At 33.2% G+C, this 19,605-nt stretch overlaps 1 protein-coding gene across 1 annotated transcript; it reads right to left on the minus strand.

Annotated features, from left to right (window-relative positions):
* Positions 1-200: 200 nt before the first annotated feature.
* LOC148299535 (uncharacterized) lies at positions 201-8,704 on the minus strand. The gene is made up of 5 exons (XM_088275958.1): positions 8,623-8,704; positions 6,488-6,926; positions 4,300-5,188; positions 1,692-2,140; positions 201-1,006 (listed from the first exon to the last, which is right to left on the minus strand). Exons 2-5 carry the CDS (start codon positions 6,861-6,863, stop codon positions 387-389), a joined length of 2,334 nt encoding a protein of 777 aa, XP_088132084.1. The 5' UTR covers positions 6,864-6,926; positions 8,623-8,704; the 3' UTR covers positions 201-386.
* Positions 8,705-19,605: the final 10,901 nt, after the last annotated feature.

The following is a 19,605-nucleotide window of genomic DNA, read 5'->3' on the forward strand; positions in this document are numbered from 1 at the left end:
AAATTCCGATGAAGGGAATTGAAGAAAAAGTAAGCAAAACTGGTTACTGGTAATATATTTCAATTCAGTATCACAAAGAACTCGGCGTTTTACAAACAAATTAAGCTGATTTATCTCTTAAAAAATACAACATAGATTTTTAGGCAAATTTGTAATAATAATTTGAAAGAATATAATTGTAAACTATACATACACAAATGAAACACAATTTTTTTATCGTAATAATTTAATTTAAACAACAATTTATTAATTTGATAACATTCTACGTAACTAATATTACAAATATAAATACCAAATTTGGCGTACACAAATTGTAGCCATAAAATGTCGTTTAAAACTCAGGTGCGACGGAAGATGGTGTCCATTTTGCAGACAGACGAGGACAATTAAACGATTAAATGTTTAGGTACTCGGCCCTTCCGCTTTTTGTGCACGTGCGTTAAGACATGCCTTTTTAGACTACTTCTACGAGCGCAGGTAAATTCACACTGCGGACAAGAAAAGGGTTTCTCACCGGTGTGAATCAACTTGTGGGTTTTTAAACTGTGCCCCGAGGTACATGAGAAATCACAGATAGGACAGGAATGAGGTTTCTCGCCGGTGTGAGTCAAAGTGTGCAATTTCAAATTCCCTTTCGTCGTAAATGTACCGTTGCAAAATGAACACGCGAAGGGCTTCTTGCCAGTGTGAGTCAACATGTGCGTGTTTAAATTTCCTCTACGCGTGCACACATAGTCGCACTCTTCACACGCAAAGGGTTTCTCACCAGTATGAGTGAACATGTGGATTTTCAGATCGCCCCTTCGTTTGCCTCTGAATTCACATTCCGGACAAGAGTAACGTTTGTCGTCTGTGTTCGTGAGTTTTTTAGCTTCTATTTTATGGTCACTTGTCGATGTATCAGAAAATGTGGAAGTTGAATTGTCGAGAGAATGAGAAGGTAAATTTATAATACTGTCTGACAACTGTAGATGTTTGTCTTGTACACAGCTTTCTTCGTTCACATCTGAAAAATGAACGAATTCATGAAATACCATCGCAATTTTGCACAAATAAAAAGATTGTAAATAAGAATATTAAAATTAAAGGGTACGAATGTAGTACATATACTGTACATATGTAGTACATACGCCATAGCATAAAAAAGATACAAATCGACTGTACCATAAACAGGTCGTAACTTTCAAAGGAACAGAGTTTGAGCCTCAATGCCTTTACAATCCTCAAAAAAACAGAAAAATTAGATAAATAACCACTTGAAAAAATAAATTGTATAATTTTAGATATTCTGGCCGGTGCATTATATAAAGTATTACTAAAACTCAAGTAAATGGGTTAATTATTTGCTATTTTTTCATTTGAAATTGATAATTAATTCATTATTAAGGTCAGCGCGTTTGGCTGCCGAACCGGAGGCCTCGGGTTCGATTCCCAGGGGATCAAAACAAATATGAGTAATTTTTTTATTTTAATATGTATTTAATTTATACTGGACTGGTACATGAAGCGCGAGACTGGATCACCGTTTCCAAATATATATTATGATCAGAATAAAACTACTTTTATACGATGCAGTGCCCTATACACTACAGGGCTTACCTTAGAATAAGGATTAGAAGGGGGTAATGTATTTCGCCATCACGCACAGAAAAATTACAAGGGAGATACGACGAAAAAGAAGCGTTACATACTACTGTTGGTTCCCACGCTGAGAGAAGAAGACTTCGAGCATTCTAGTTTAAAGTCAGGATAAGTAATGTCGATCTCTGTGTAAGGCAGTTTTGCACTAATCCCCGGTATACTTGGCTCATTACTCGTATACTCTTCACTATGCGGAGTGTCGCCATATTCAGAGTCAATTCCTAGTTCCACCTTGACGGGAACTTCTGGGTAGATGACCTCCTTCTTTACATGAGATACATCTCCATCACAGTGTGGAATATTACATGTAGCGTCATCAGGCTCTCGTTCACTCTTCAGTATCATCGGACACGTTGGACCCGTGGAGTCTTCAGTTCGGAGAACATCCTCTTTTACATCGTCAGTTTTCGGTTCGGCCTTGACGCAAGCTGAAGCGAGATCCATTCTCTCTACATCTTCTATTTTATTTGTAAATGACTCGTATTTTTGTCTCCTATCTTAAAAACAACCTGCAATATTTTTCACATTGATCATCATGCGTTATTATGCTGTGTTATAAAAATGTCAATACTTTATTTTACACTGAAATAATCCATAATTAATGAATTGTTGGGTAACGTATAAAATGACCATTTATTTTTATCCTCAAAATGGGAATTTAGTATGTATATTCAAAGAAACACATATTTTTTTCATGGTTTTTATGTATTTAATAAAAAGAAAAGGAATATTGATAATGAAAATAAGACAATAAATAATAAAAAAAATATTGTTTTATATTGGGGCTGGCTATCGAAAACCGGGACGGTCCCATTCAAAACTGGACGTATGGTCACTTTAGTAATATATACAAAATTAAACACGGTTATTGGATTTAATTCTACTTTTTTTTACAAATACATATATGATAATATGTATGACGCGTTTCATCTTATTAAGACATTACCAAATACTCTGTTTTGATGTCTTAATAAGACGAAACGCGTCACATATTATCATATACAAGTATGTTAATAAAAGTAGAATTCAATCCAATAACAGTGTTTAATTTTGTATATATTACCCAACAATTCAATATGGAATTATACCAACTGTCTGCAGCTACAATATATAATTGATGATATCAAATTTCGGGTTTTAAATAATATAAAACTAAGTATTATCAAGTTGCAGATATACCTTAAGAGTGCATCATGAGCAGAAAATCTTAAGTTGTTACAGTAAAACTCGTAACAAACACTTGTAGATATATCAATATACAGAACAGTGACCTCAATTGACAATGGACGCCATTTTGTGAAGCACATAAACAATTTTCCTTGTCATAGTGAATTTCTTAGAATGAATTAAGTAGGTACCTTTCGATAATAGCAGGTATTTATGTAATGTAATTCAAAATAATTTTATTGGATTGCGATCGCGTGATTACTGCCACGGACTCTGAGTTGCGAGCCCATAACTTATTTCCTTTCTATATGAAATTCGTATAAAATTAAAATATTCGCGTATATAATTAACGTTTATCTAAAAAATAATATTTTTCAATACCATAAAATTTGTCAAAAAATCAACTAATTTTAATGACTTCTCACAAACAGAAAAATTATTGGCAGAACATTTGGTTCATCGATGATTTCCGGTAATACTGAATTTAAAAATATATATATGTAAAATTTGATTATTTTACCCTACTTTAAAACACTCATTTAAAGTTCACCTTTTTTTATTTGTTAAGGAATTGTACAGCTTTAAATTTAAAAAAGTATAAAATAAAAAAAATTATACTAGTAAAAATAAAGCCAATTACACAATTCCACATTTATGTTATAATAACTTTCAAAAATATTAAGAGAAAAAAAAAGGAGTGGGAGTGTGTGTGTGTGTGTGGGGAAGGGAGTAAAAGGGTAAGGGTATGGTATAAAAAATAGTGACATGTATATGGACATGTGGAACGAATGAGTGACGAAAGAACGGTAAAACAAATTTATGAGGCGAATGTTAGCGGGAAAAGAAGCAGAGGAAGGCCGAGAAAAACATGGCACGATCAGGTATGCAAAATACTTGAAAGTGGTCAGGTTAGGAGTCGTAACAATCGGCGGGTATGTATGAGGAGATGCATGAACGTGGAAGAGGCGAAGAATGTTTGCAAGGACAGAGTGGTGTGGCGCTCTTTTCTCTCTGCCTACCCCTGCGGTGAAGCGGCGTGATGGTTAGTTAGTTTTTTTTTAGTTTATAAAAAATAGATTTTGCAGGAAGGAGAAAGAAAGGAGAGGAATTAATGAGAATGGTTAATGGATTACTGCCAAATAAGACACATGTTTTTAATTTGACAGTACAAATTGTAACAAAAAATATAGAATACCTGTTTAGTTATTGGCTGCCCCAAAGGCTCATATTTACGCAACTCTTCAAATAAGAAAAATACATACAATATCAAATTAATCCGATTTTGTTTATTTAAAAAAATTGGGAGTATTTATACAACTTCAACATAAAAAAAGAGTATTTATACAACTTCAACATAAAAAAATATAAACTAAGAATTTCAATAACTTATGATTATAGTAAGGAAGGTATGGAAGAAGAATTTTGAAAGGGACAGAAAATATTGTGATGGTTGGCTTAGAATTCAGGGAAAAAAACACGTTCAAATATTACTTTCGATGTGTTAACATATGTTTCCTCAAACGATCCCTCCTCAAACAACTATATTGGCACTCGGGACATGGGAACGGCTTTTTGCTAGAATGCGTTAAAATGTGCGATTTCAGATTCTTTTTCAACGAACATTTATAACCACAATCGAAACATGTAAACGGTTTCTCGCCATTGTGAGACATCATATGAGCCTGCAAAGATCTTTTGATTATAAATCTGGATTCGCATTGATTACAAGCGAATGGCTTCTCGCCGGTATGACTTAGCATATGAGTGTTTAAGCTGTGTTTCAGGGAACATTTATAATCGCATTCGGAGCAAGAGAACGGTTTTACGGCAGAATGACTGAACATATGAACTTTTAAATTTCCCCTCTTGAAAGATTTATATTCGCACTCTGTGCAGGAAAACAGTTTCTCGCCACTGTGAGTAAACATGTGCGTTCTCAACGTTGCTTTCAAAGAAAATTTACACGGACACTCCGAACACGAGAAAGGTTTCTCGCCGGAATGTGTCGCCATGTGAGTTTTAAGGCTATACTTCCGCGTACATTTGTAATTACACTCCGTGCAAGAAAATGGTTTGCTGTCAGTATGACACCACATGTGTATTTTTAAATTTCCCTTCATCAGACATTTGTAGTCACAGAGTGTACAGGAATACGGTTTCTCCCCGCTATGAGTTAGCAAGTGGGCTTTCAATGACTTTTTTAAAGAAGATCTGTATGGACACTGTGGACATGGAAATGGTTTCTCTTTTATATTAGACGTTTGTGACGCATTGTCTGTTTCTGAAGGCAAGTTATTTGCATTATTTTGTTTCTTGAAGCTGCTAGACGATTGAAAGTTATTTATGGAACCCGTCGATATCGTCCTAGCTTCCCCGAAATCTGAAAACAAAATAAAGATGATTCATTTCGATCTACAGCAAGTGACTGTAAATGCCATTTTTGTAAGCATATTTTAGACGGCATTTCACTTGCATTTGATTCTTAGTCCGCTCAAAATCACGAGACTCGTAAGAACTAAGAACTAAGGAAGAATATTAAAGAAAACTAATTCAAGACATTCGCCTGAGGGATCGCATTTCGACTGCATTCAGTCTGCTTTCATCCTTATTTTGCCAACTCCATGCTTATGTATGGAAGCGAAGCATGGAGTTGGCAAAAGAAGAATGAAAGCAGACTGAATGCAGTCGAAATGTGATCCGAGGTTTGAAAAAGCGAGAAAATAAAATCTTATAAGAAACAATGGGGAACAGAAGAGCGAAATCAATATAACACAACTAGAGGGATTACCATAAAAGAAAAAGATGAAGAAAAGAAATGATGAAAAAGAAAGGAAACAATAAAGAATAACAACATTTTAACTGTGTCTAAACACTTGTTCACAAATCTGTATCTCCAATTATAGGAGTTATTTTTTCATATAATTTTTTGACATCTCAAAATAGATGAAGACATTCCAGACTTCCATATTCTTCTTCATCTATGTTGAGATGTCAAAAAATAATATGAAAAATAAAGAATATGTTACTGGTTTACGAGAACTACGTTACGTTTGTGCCATGGCATGCCTGCGCATGAGTACTGCTTAGAAAATATGTTTAAAAATTATAACTTTTATTTTTAAAATAAAGGGTAAGCGTAAGAGGGAGGTAATGTATCTCGCCATAAAGATAAAAAAAAATACTAACTAACTAAATAGCTAACCATCACGCCGTTTCCCCGCAGGGGTGGGCAGAGAGAATCGAACGCCACACCACTCTGTCTTTGCAAACATTATTCACCTCTTCTACATTAATGCATCTCCTCATACATACCCGACGATTATTACGACTCCTGACCCGGCCGCTTACAAGTATTTGACATACCTGATTGGGCCAAGTTTTCCTCGGTCTTCCTCTGCTTCTTTTTCCAACTACATTCGCCTCATAAATTTGTTTAAACGTTCTTTCTTCACTCATACGTTCCACATGTCCAAACCATCTCAACACGCCTTTCTTAATTTTATCGATAATGCCTATCTCAGCCTTACATTCTTTCCTTATTTCATCATTCGAGCATCTATCAAACATCGTTTTGCCACACATTCGTCTAAGGGATCGCATTTCAACTGCATTCAGTCTGAATTACAGGGTGGATACAGCAACAGGATGGATAAAACAACAAACAAGTAGTGTTACATACTAGGATCGGTTCCCACGTCGAACGTATTCTCCGAGCATTCTTGCTTCAAGTCAGGATAAGCAGTGTCAACATCCGTTTGGTTTGGGTAAGCGCTGGTCCCCGGCACAGCCGGTTCGTCGTCTATATACTCTTCAGCACGACCCCATTCAGAGTAAGTATCTGGCTCGAACTTGATTATAGGAACTTCCGGGTAGGTCATCTCCTGCTTCACGGCGACATATGGCACGTCTCCATCGCTGATGGCGCCATCAGACTCCGGTTCGCTCTTGAATGTGACGGGATACGGTGCTCCGACGACGTCCGCAGCTTGGAAAGTATCCTCTTCTTCATCGACCGTCTGCGGCTCGGCCTTGATCGAAACTAGAGCGAGGTCCATCGTTTATTTCATATTATACGAGCGTTTAAATCCAACTGTGTATTCCAATTGAAGATATTTCACCTGTAAACAGAATTCCTTCTTTAAAACACGTTTTTGACTTCTAATTGGATGTCTAACTATTTAAATTTTACGTTTTACAAAACAAATTGGCTGATTTATTGTATTTTATAAATGGATCACGTAAGGAGTCGAAATAATCGGCGGATATGTATGAGGTATATATATTTAGTCCGCCTCCGTGGTGTAATGGTCAGCGTGTTTAGCTACCGTGCTAGGTGCCAGGTTCGATTCCCAGTGAGAATAAATGTAAGTAAGTTTACACCAATATTTATTCTCACTGGGATAAGAGAAGTTGTTGTACGAGGCGAGGGGTGTTTGCAAAGACAGAGTGGTGTGGCGTTCTATTCTCTCTGCCTACCCCTACGGAAAGCGGTGAGATAGTAAGCTGGTAAGTTAGATTTTTTTTTAATATATTCATATTAGTACTACATATACCGTGTGTGTGAATACATGTCCACTTTTTATTTATTCTCAAGACTAGCGAGTGCGTTAGTCATCAAGCCTGCGCGGTGATGTGTGTACTCAAGTTTTCAGACCAGATTTTCATGTATATACAATAAAATAATTACACTTGTACTTAATTCTCTTTTCACTTTGTCCCTACCAACGAGAAGCAACCATCAGCGGACACTGTTCTTAAAAGCATGATCGCTACTGGAATTCTTAACCTCTAAGCTGCTCGATTTCGAGTGTCAAACTTTCCGTCCCGTGCTGGATTATTTTACATTACAATATTTTTGACAAAAAAGCATATTTCTGCCTATTTTTTGTAGTGAAACTTTCAGATATCCATCATAGATGTTCACAGTACACAATGCACTTTACTTATTATGTTTTTATGGTGTATTTACACAAAAATATTAACATTTACGGACTCGCGGCCTAAAGTATGGCGGCTGTATAGAAGACGCGGCTGTCGTATCTGCGGAGCACGAGCCAACCGGAAGTATTCACGATAAAGTTGACACTAAATTAAAATAATTTTGATATTTTATGACAATAAATCAAAGAGAACTAATTTATCCATGCCTCGAACCAAATTTAAGTGCAAAAAATTATCCATAGGTGTTGATATAAGTACGTAAAGTTGATATATAATAAAGATATTAAAGTCTATAAAAAAACGACAATAGATGCGATCCGCAGCTTACGGGTTAATGGTTACGGGCAGCAAGTTGGCGCAAGGAATAAAAATAAGTAATAACTTATTAAATTATAATTACCTAAATTTACCTTAACCTTATTAATTACCTAAATATAGTAAGTTAAAAAGATATGGATTTATTTTTGTATAAAGATTTTTTTGATGTATCAATATCGGTGAGGATGTTGATCAAAGTGGGAATATGAACGTCGACTATCAAAACAATTCAAAGTACCTACCCACCTAGTCCTCTAAAGTATGATCTAAATTGTCCATGGTCTAGTAATCTGTCAAAAATAAGAATGCGATACGAAAATACAAACATTATTCTTTGTACTAATGATACCGGTGTAGTTATCCATTTATTCTTATTCATTCTACGATCATTTTCTCGTGCGTTTTGTTTATTCTCGACAGATGAAAACATAGGTTACAGAAAACGACATATCGACAGCGTCGTTCGAAATCAGGAGGTAGGTCTGCTAGATTCGTTAGCTGAACAGAATTAACGAATTGGTCCAACGCTGTGCGTAACGAGTGACCAAAACTCACCTTTTATTGATGGTATTCCATTTATAATGAAGCGTAACAAGAGATACAGCTGTCACGGAGAGCGGTGGGCGGCCATTTTGTGTGAAATGTCAAACCATGTCATAGACAAAATATAACAAAGAACTTATTGTAGATGAAATATTCGTTTAAAGTACCTACCTGTTGTACTGATACCTACCGGTGTTTTCGTATTAAAAACCTCACGCTCTTCTTTATCTTTGTTTGAATACCAATGAAACGTCTTAATTTTTTTGTGGAATACAAAGCGACTTCTTGATTTTTTGTTTGTTTTGCTTGAAGTATCATGTTATATTTAAAAAAATATATAGTATGGGAATATACTTGTATATTCCCATACAACATATTTGTGTATATTTATGTGGTAAGAGAGAGTTTATTCTTATTTTGTTTTCTATTGTAGTCAGTATATGTTTGTAGTATTCGTTAAATTTGTTTTTTTTTAAGTGTTTGTATTTTTTTTTAAAGTGGAGGCTGTTGAATTTTTTTTATTCTTAAGTATATGTTATTTTGTTGGTACTGTTTTGTGTTGTATTTAGGTATTTTAAAATTATTTAATATATATATATATATATATATATATATATATTTATATATATATATATAAATATATATATATATACATATAAATATATATATATATATATATATAAATATATATATATATATATATATATATATATATATATATATATATATATATATATATATATATATATATATATATATATATATATATATATATATATACATATATATATATATATATATATATACATATATATATATATATATATATATATATATATATATATATATATATATATATATATATATATACATACATATATATATTTATATATATATATAAATATATATATATATATATATATATATAAATATATATATATATATATATATATATATATATATATATATATATATATATATATATATATATTTATATATATATACATATATATATATATATATATATATATATATATATATATATATATATATATATATATATATATATATATATATACATACATATATATATTTATATATATATATATATATATATATATATATATATATATATATATATATATATATATATATATATGTATATATATATATATATATATATATATATATATATATATATATATATATATATATATATATATATATATATATATATATAAATATATATATATATATATATATATATATATATATATATATATATATATATATATATATATATATATATATATATATATATATATATATATATATATATATATATATATATATATATATATATATATATATATATATATATATATATATATATATATATATATATATATATATATATATATATATATATATATATATATATATATATATATATATATATATATATATATATATATATATATATATATATATATATATATATATATATATATATATATATATATATATTTATCGTTATTGCAAGGTCGTTAAACTCTGATGTATCTGAGCATCCATCTTCTTTCGTTTAAAAAAATGGTTTGAAGTATTGGATTAAAATGAAATTATTATAGTAATGATTTGCATATTACATGCGGGAAACGGAAATGTAATACTTATAACAATCTTTAAATCATAAAACAAAGATATTTAAACAAAGAAATTCAAAGGTGTATGAACTCAAAACATGGGAAAACAACTTACTGAGTATATTTCAAGTGCAAACAATATCGAAAACTAGGAGCTGACATCGCAGTCAAAAGATAACACATCAACCAAGTACTTACTCTACTACTTCCTTTACAATCACGCCGTTTCTCTTCAGGGGTAGCCAGTAAAGATAGAACGCTAGACTGGTATGTCCTGACATACACTCCTAGCTTTCTTGACACTCAAACTTCACTATAGACATCTATGGTGGGATGAGAGAAACTTTTTATTAATCAGAAACTGTTGCATTTGAATGTGAGGTCCGAATTCTGGATTATATTCACATATATTAGAAACGTTAGAAAATATCCATTAAAATTTTAGCTTATAATTTGACCAGTTTATCTCCAATAATAGTTATTAGGTGTATAAAGCTGTAATAGTAGTAGTGTGTGTTGTTTGTTTACCACTACACTACCATTTGTGTTTTACAAATATTAGGGGAGGGGGGGTGGACCATAGAACCATCAACAAATAGAGCCGCCAACAATTTAGCAACGTTGCCAATATTAAAATAACTCCATCGTTTCTGTGACGTCATTCATTGCCAACTTACGAAAATAACGTTTTTTCGAAGGCGAATTTTCAAAATGAAAATGATGAATGAAAATATTGATTATATCGGCCATTATAAATAATGCACGAGTCTAATACAATCCTTTATAGGTGGAGTATGTTAAATTATATATTACTCCCGAGTGATAATACTTTATTGGAGATAATACAGATTTATCAATTTGGTAAGTTGGACACACTTAAAACAATGTAAAGAACTATAGATGTGTCATATCAAGTTGAAACACCTATAGCATTAACCCGTAAGCTGCGGATCGCATCTATTGTCGTTTTTTATAGAAGTACCGTTGACTGCGGATCGCATGCATAGTCGTTTTTCAACTTTACGTACTTATATCAACACCTATGGATAATTTTTTGCACTTGAATTTGGTTCGAGGCATGGATAAATTAGTTCTCTTTGATTTATTGTCATAAAATATCAAAATTATTTTAATTTAGTGTCAACTTTATCGTGAATACTTCCGGTCGGCTCGTGCTCCGCAGATACGACAGCCGCGTCTTCTATACAGCCGCCATACTTTAGGCCGCGAGTCCGTAAATGTTAATATTTTTGTGTAAATACACCATAAAAACATAATAGGTAAAGTGCATTGTGTACTGTGAACATCTATGATGGATATCCGAAAGTTTCACTATAAAAAATAGGCAAAAATATGCTTTTTTTGTCAAAAATATTGTAATGTAAAATAATCCAGCACGGGACGGAAAGTTTGACACTCGAAATCGAGCAGCTTAGAGGTTAATATCTCTTCCGCAGGGTGAATAATCCATCGCCTACTAGAAAGAATGATGATAATTTTGTTTGGTCAAGCTTCGATTGCCGCGTCAAGGCTAGAGAGGAGCCGACAAGCGTCGCCCTGACGAGGTGCTAGAAGCATACGCTGATGTTATCTCCTGGGCAGAGTCGCGGGGTAGGTACCAGCAGATGACAGCATCGCTTCCGGCAGACAAAGGGTTATTTAACCTTCGCTGAGGAGCTCTGGTGTCATCGAGGAAACGGGACTGAGCTAAAATATAATACAATAATATACCTTTTGGCATTTTCCCAACATATCGCACATTCCTTTCAACAACGTCATAAATCGAAAATCGTCAATTTTCAGGTGTGCATGTTTTCGGAATGCCCAGAAAATGTATTATATCCTAGCAAAAGCGGGATATTTTGAACTTAATATTTACCCGCTACAGGGCAGAAAGTGTTGTTTTTGCATTTTGAAGAAAACGTATTGTTTAATTATTTTTTTAAATATTTTTCTAATGGCGAAAAAATGTTAACGTTTTACCTAAAAAGATCTGTTGCACAGTAAAAAGTTCAATAAGTGGCTTGATATTTATTTTTAATACATTTAATTATATTCTTGAACTTTAAAAACGATCTCCTGAAAAATCAAGTTTTTTAATATTAGACGTTGTTGAAAGGAGTGAGCGATATGAGATTACAAATACAATGCTTCAAATGAAATTTGAAACGACTCACAGCAACAACAAACCAATTTTAAACAGAGAAATTCAATAATAACATTTTGAGTGTGTCCAAATACTTGTTCACAAATCTGGATTATCTCCAATTACAGGAGTTATTTTCATATTATTTTTTGACATCTCATCAAAGATGAAGAATAATATGGAAGTCTGGGCATTTACGGGACTGACGACCGTCATAGGCTGGTTTAAGTGATCACTTTACACACGTGTAACATTTACTAATTCTACCCATTATTGACAACCACACTACTTAAAATTTTGAAAAGATAAAATATAGCGAATCACTAACACAAATCGCTCGCTCTTTTCAACGTCATATATCAAAAATGATTGATATAATTCCGCCTCCGTAGTGTAATGGTCAGCACGCTCGGCTACCGTTCTGGAGGTCCCGGGTTCGATTCCCAAGGGGGGTAAAATAAATGTAAGTGATTTTTTCACTGTAATATTTATTGAATATTACAATGGACTGGTACCTGAAGCGGAGGGCTGATCACCTTTCCTTCATGTGTAAACGATCAAGATAACACTGCGTTTATATGACACAGTGCCCTATGCACCATTGGGGTGCGGATAAGGGTTTTATTATTATTATTATTTAACTATCCATCATCCCGCTACCCCGCAGGGCTAGGCAGAAAGAATAGAACGCCACACCGCTCTGTCTTTGCAAACATTCTACGCCTCTTCCACGTTCATGCATCTCCTCATACATAACCGCCTAGTAAATTTAATCTCTAGTAGTTTTACATTCTAATATTTATATAATATTATCCTGGACTGGTCCCCGAGGCGCAGGAGTGATCACCTTGACTTGATCACGATAACACTGCGTCAATACGATGCAGTGCCCTATGCACCATTGGGTGCTGATAATGGTTAAAAGAAATTTAATTACTAAAAGAATGTTATATTTTCATAAACTCAGCATACTTTCTTTCTTTATTTCAGAATTCAAACATCTATCATACACCGTTTTACCACACACACATACACACAGGTCTGAGAGATCGTATTTTGACAGCATTCAGATTAATTTTATTATATTGTTAACTACATTTGAGTTTATTTAACTGTTCTTTCCTCACTCATTCGTTCCACATGTCCAAACCACCTTTCTTGGTTTGATGGATAGTGCTTATCTCAGCCTTGTATCCATTATATTTCAAATTGGGTTTCCCGTTACTGATATTATATTCGGGATAATTAAATTAATAAAAGAATCATAAAAACGGGAACCGGTTCTGCCCGACGAACGGGAACCGGTTTCTATTCATAAGTTTGCTGTATTCTTTTAATCGGGTCCTCGACTCCTTTCAAGAACGTCATAAATAAAAAAACTCGATTTTTCAGGAGAACGTTTTTAAAGTTTAAAAATATAATACAATGTATTAAAAATAAATGTCAAGCCACTTACTGAACTTTTTACTGTGCAACAGATCTTTTTAGGTAAAACCTGAAGGTTTTTTCTCCATTTGTAAAATATTAAGTATATTTAAAAAAAAATTAAAAAATACCTTTTCTTCAAAATCCAAAAACAACACTTTCTGCCCTGTAGCGGGTAAATGTTAAGTTAAAAATATGCCGCTTTTGCTGGGATATAGTACATTTTCTAGGCATTCCGAAAATATGCACAGCTGAAATTTTACGATTTTTGATTTGTGACGTTCTTGAAAGGAGTGAGCGATATGTGGAGGTCCTCACCCAAAAGCTACATTTCCAATATTGTACAAAAATCCTTTAAATGCAAATCTGTCCTGTTGACTGTATTCTATCGAAATATTAATTAAAGTTTCGACAAATAACATTCACCAACTCTACCCATTATTGACAACCACACTACTCAAATTCTTGGAAGTTCTATATATATGAACCAATTTTGAAACATTGTTCTTGAATCGCTAGAACTTCACTAGAGACATCTATTGGTGAGATGAAAAGAAGCTTTTTATTGAGCAGAAACTCTTTATTAGTATGTGAGGTCCGAATAAAAAAAAAAACTAACCATCACGCCGCTTCCCCGCAGGCGTAGGCAGAGAGAATAGAGCGCCACACCACTCTGTCCTTGCAAACATTCTTCGCCTCTTCCACTTTAGTGCATCTCCTCATACATACCCGCCGATTGTTACGACTCCTAACCTGACCACTTTCAAGTATTTGGCATACCCGATCGTGCCATGTTTTCCTCGGTCTGTCTGAGGTCCGAATCCTGGATTATAATCACACACATGAGAAACGCCAGAAAATGTCATTTTCATTTTTATCATTTTAGCTTATAATTTGACCAGATAATTTATTTACAACATTTTGAGTGTGTCCAAATACTTGTTCACAAATTTGGATTATCTCCAATTGTAGGAGTTCCTTCATATTGTTTTTTGACATCTCATCAAAGATGAAGAAGAATTTGTAAGTCTGAAGATTTGTGAACAAGTATTTGGACACACAAAAAAATTCTACATAAATTATCCTCTTCCACGTTCAAGAGAGTTTGCAAGGACAAAGTGGTGTGGCGCTCTATTCTCTCTGCCTACCCCTGCGGGGAAGCGGCGGGATGGTTAGTTAGTTAGTTTTTTTTTTAATACATAAATTTATTATAATCAAGCTAATTTTTGCATAGTCTAAGTGCTCTTTTAAAATGTGGGCCCCAAACATCCGTGTCACTTTTTTTAACGAATGTTTTATGGTCGTGATTTTTGAGATCTATTACGTTTTTTTCTTGTCGAGTTCTGGTTCCGTTCGGACCGAAAGTAGAATTCTAAAAACCGGTTCTCAAAAACTAGTTCTATGGCAGGCATCACTCAGGAAATATAGCGTGGACATCGTTCAATCATTCAGAAACACATCAAAACAAAATCTTACACATACCTCTTTTCTCAGTGCCGCAAAACCATGTGTGATAGATGTTCCAATGGTGACAATGAAGTCAATTTTCTGACATCTCTAAAGGTGTTAAACAGGGATGTGTAATGTCACCATGGTTATTCTGTACATGGTCTAATCTGCACATCTTACACAAACCTCTTTTCTCAGTGTTTGCGGCATGTCGTGTGTGATGTTAGATGTCATAATGGTGACAAAGAAGGAATTTGCTGACATCTCTAAAGGTGTTAAACAGGGATGTGTAATGTCACCATGGTTATTCTGTCACATGGTCTAATCCGTACATCTTACACATACCTCTTTTCTCAGTGTTTGCGGCATGTCATGTGTGATGTTAGATGTCACAATGGCGACAAAGAAGGAATTTGCTGACATCTCTAAAGGTGTTAAACAGGGATGTGTAATGTCACCATGGTTATTCTGTACATGGTCTAATCTGAACATTTTACACAAACCTCTTTTCTCAGTGTTTGCGGCATGCCATGTGTGATGTTAGGTGTTACCATGGTGACAAAGAAGGAAATTTGCTGACAACTCTAAAGGTGTTAAACAGGAATGTGTAATGTCACCATGGTAGTTTAATTTGTACATATTACACTTTTGCACATACTCTTACCTCATTTCTCAGTGCTGGAAAACTATAAGTGATGTAAGATGTTCCAATGGTGGCAAAGAAGGAAATTTTCTGACATCTCTAAAGGTATTAAACAGGGATGTGTAATGTCACCATGGTTGTTTAATATGTACACCTTACACTCTTACACATACTCCTACCTCTTTTCTCAATGCTGCAAAACTATAAGTGACGTAAAATGTTCCAAACATGGTGACAAAGAAGGAAATTTTCCGACATCTCTAAAGGTGTTAAACAGGGATGTGTAATGTCACCATAAATGTTTAATCTGTTCATATTATACATTCCATCTTTTCTCATTGCTTGGGCATGCCGTGTGTGACGTCAGATGTTCATTAAAAACAAGTAATATAATTTTTTTAGATTGAATATATATTAATAATAAAATATTTTAAAAATTAGTATTCATTCGGCATGGAACGCATTATCGTATAAAACATTGTTTTCCATATGACAAAAAAATGTTTCGCTTAACGGGTAAGATGCTGGAACGAATTATGCTCGTTATAAGGGTCCAACGCAATTCAAATTAATACTTATTCGGTATAAAATATTTTAATTCAAAAAGCCGTTTTAATTTTATTCGTCCGTTAGTGTATGGTCACTCTAATGTGCCATCTCGAATGGTCATTGGCCGAAACCAATTACAGTCTTGTCTTGTTATTTTTTATCTTTATATTTACAATGGATGTGTCTCAGATCCAATGTGGCCTAAGCGACTCGCTTAGTCATCTGTAATGATGATGTCAGGTTTATAATTACAAATTAACACTTAAAAACAATATTTTACGCGCAGGTTACTCGTGAAACTATGCAATAAATTAGAGTACAATATTATCTGTGTTCCTATGTCTTATACCTATTGTAGAAACAGAATTATAATCATTTAAAGTCCTCCAATTTCACTCTAAAATAGGGACCTTTTTCTAACGTTAAATACTACAATACAGTGAATACGCGCGGAGCAGGTTACTCGTGAAACTATGCAATAAATTAGAGTACAATATTATCTGTGTTCCTATGTCTTATACCTATTGTAGAAACAGAATTATAATCATTTAAAGTCCTCCAATTTCACTCTAAAATAGGGACCTTTTTCTAACGTTAAATACTACAATACAGTGAATACGCGCGGAGCAGGTTACTCGTGAAACTATGCAATAAATTAGAGTACAATATTATCTGTGTTCCTATGTCTTATACCTATTGTAGAAACAGAATTATAATCATTTAAAGTCCTCCAATTTCACTCTAAAATAGGGACCTTTTTCTAACGTTAAATACTACAATACAGTGAATACGCGCGGAGCAGGTTACTCGTGAAACTATGCAATAAATTAGAGTACAATATTATCTGTGTTCCTATGTCTTATACCTATTGTAGAAACAGAATTATAATCATTTAAAGTCCTCCAATTTCACTCTAAAATAGGGACCTTTTTCTAACGTTAAATACTACAATACAGTGAATACGCGCGGAGCAGGTTACTCGTGAAACTATGCAATAAATTAGAGTACAATATTATCTGTGTTCCTATGTCTTATACCTATTGTAGAAACAGAATTATAATCATTTAAAGTCCTCCAATTTCACTCTAAAATAGGGACCTTTTTCTAACGTTAAATACTACAATACAGTGAATACGCGCGGAGCAGGTTACTCGTGAAACTATGCAATAAATTAGAGTACAATATTATCTGTGTTCCTATGTCTTATAACTATTGTAGAAACAGAATTATAATCATTTAAAGTCCTCCAATTTCACTCTAAAATAGGGACCTTTTTCTAACGTTAAATACTACAATACAGTGAATACGCGCGGAGCAGGTTACTCGTGAAACTATGCAATAAATTAGAGTACAATATTATCTGTGTTCCTATGTCTTATAACTATTGTAGAAACAGAATTATAATCATTTAAAGTCCTCCAATTTCACTCTAAAATAGGGACCTTTTTCTAACGTTAAATACTACAATACAGTGAATACGCGCGGAGCAGGTTACTCGTGAAACTATGCAATAAATTAGAGTACAATATTATCTGTGTTCCTATGTCTTATAACTATTGTAGAAACAGAATTATAATCATTTAAAGTCCTCCAATTTCACTCTAAAATAGGGACCTTTTTCTAACGTTAAATACTACAATACAGTGAATACGCGCGGAGCAGGTTACTCGTGAAACTATGCAATAAATTAGAGTACAATATTATCTGTGTTCCTATGTCTTATAACTATTGTAGAAACAGAATTATAATCATTTAAAGTCCTCCAATTTCACTCTAAAATAGGGACCTTTTTCTAACGTTAAATACTACAATACAGTGAATACGCGCGGAGCAGGTTACTCGTGAAACTATGCAATAAATTAGAGTACAATATTATCTGTGTTCCTATGTCTTATAACTATTGTAGAAACAGAATTATAATCATTTAAAGTCCTCCAATTTCACTCTAAAATAGGGACCTTTTTCTAACGTTAAATACTACAATACAGTGAATACGCGCGGAGCAGGTTACTCGTGAAACTATGCAATAAATTAGAGTACAATATTATCTGTGTTCCTATGTCTTATAACTATTGTAGAAACAGAATTATAATCATTTAAAGTCCTCCAATTTCACTCTAAAATAGGGACCTTTTTCTAACGTTAAATACTACAATACAGTGAATACGCGCGGAGCAGGTTACTCGTGAAACTATGCAATAAATTAGAGTGCAATATTATCTGTGTTCCTATGTCTTATAACTATTGTAGAAACAGAATTATAATCATTTAAAGTCCTCCAATTTCACTCTAAAATAGGGACCTTTTTCTAACGTTAAATACTACAATACAGTGAATACGCGCGGAGCAGGTTACTCGTGAAACTATGCAATAAATTAGAGTACAATATTATCTGTGTTCCTATGTCTTATAACTATTGTAGAAACAGAATTATAATCATTTAAAGTCCTCCAATTTCACTCTAAAATAGGGACCTTTTTCTAACGTTAAATACTACAATACAGTGAATACGCGCGGAGCAGGTTACTCGTGAAACTATGCAATAAATTAGAGTACAATATTATCTGTGTTCCTATGTCTTATAACTATTGTAGAAACAGAATTATAATCATTTAAAGTCCTCCAATTTCACTCTAAAATAGGGACCTTTTTCTAACGTTAAATACTACAATACAGTGAATACGCGCGGAGCAGGTTACTCGTGAAACTATGCAATAAATTAGAGTACAATATTATCTGTGTTCCTATGTCTTATAACTATTGTAGAAACAGAATTATAATCATTTAAAGTCCTCCAATTTCACTCTAAAATAGGGACCTTTTTCTAACGTTAAATACTACAATACAGTGAATACGCGCGGAGCAGGTTACTCGTGAAACTATGCAATAAATTAGAGTACAATATTATCTGTGTTCCTATGTCTTATAACTATTGTAGAAACAGAATTATAATCATTTAAAGTCCTCCAATTTCACTCTAAAATAGGGACCTTTTTCTAACGTTAAATACTACAATACAGTGAATACGCGCGGAGCAGGTTACTCGTGAAACTATGCAATAAATTAGAGTACAATATTATCTGTGTTCCTATGTCTTATACCTATTGTAGAAACAGAATTATAATCATTTAAAGTCC

Source organism: Brachycentrus maculatus, unplaced genomic scaffold (genome assembly GCF_059751285.1).
Source record: "Brachycentrus maculatus isolate JH-2025_06_01 unplaced genomic scaffold, ASM5975128v1 h1tg001102l, whole genome shotgun sequence".
NCBI lineage: Eukaryota > Metazoa > Arthropoda > Insecta > Trichoptera > Brachycentridae > Brachycentrus > Brachycentrus maculatus.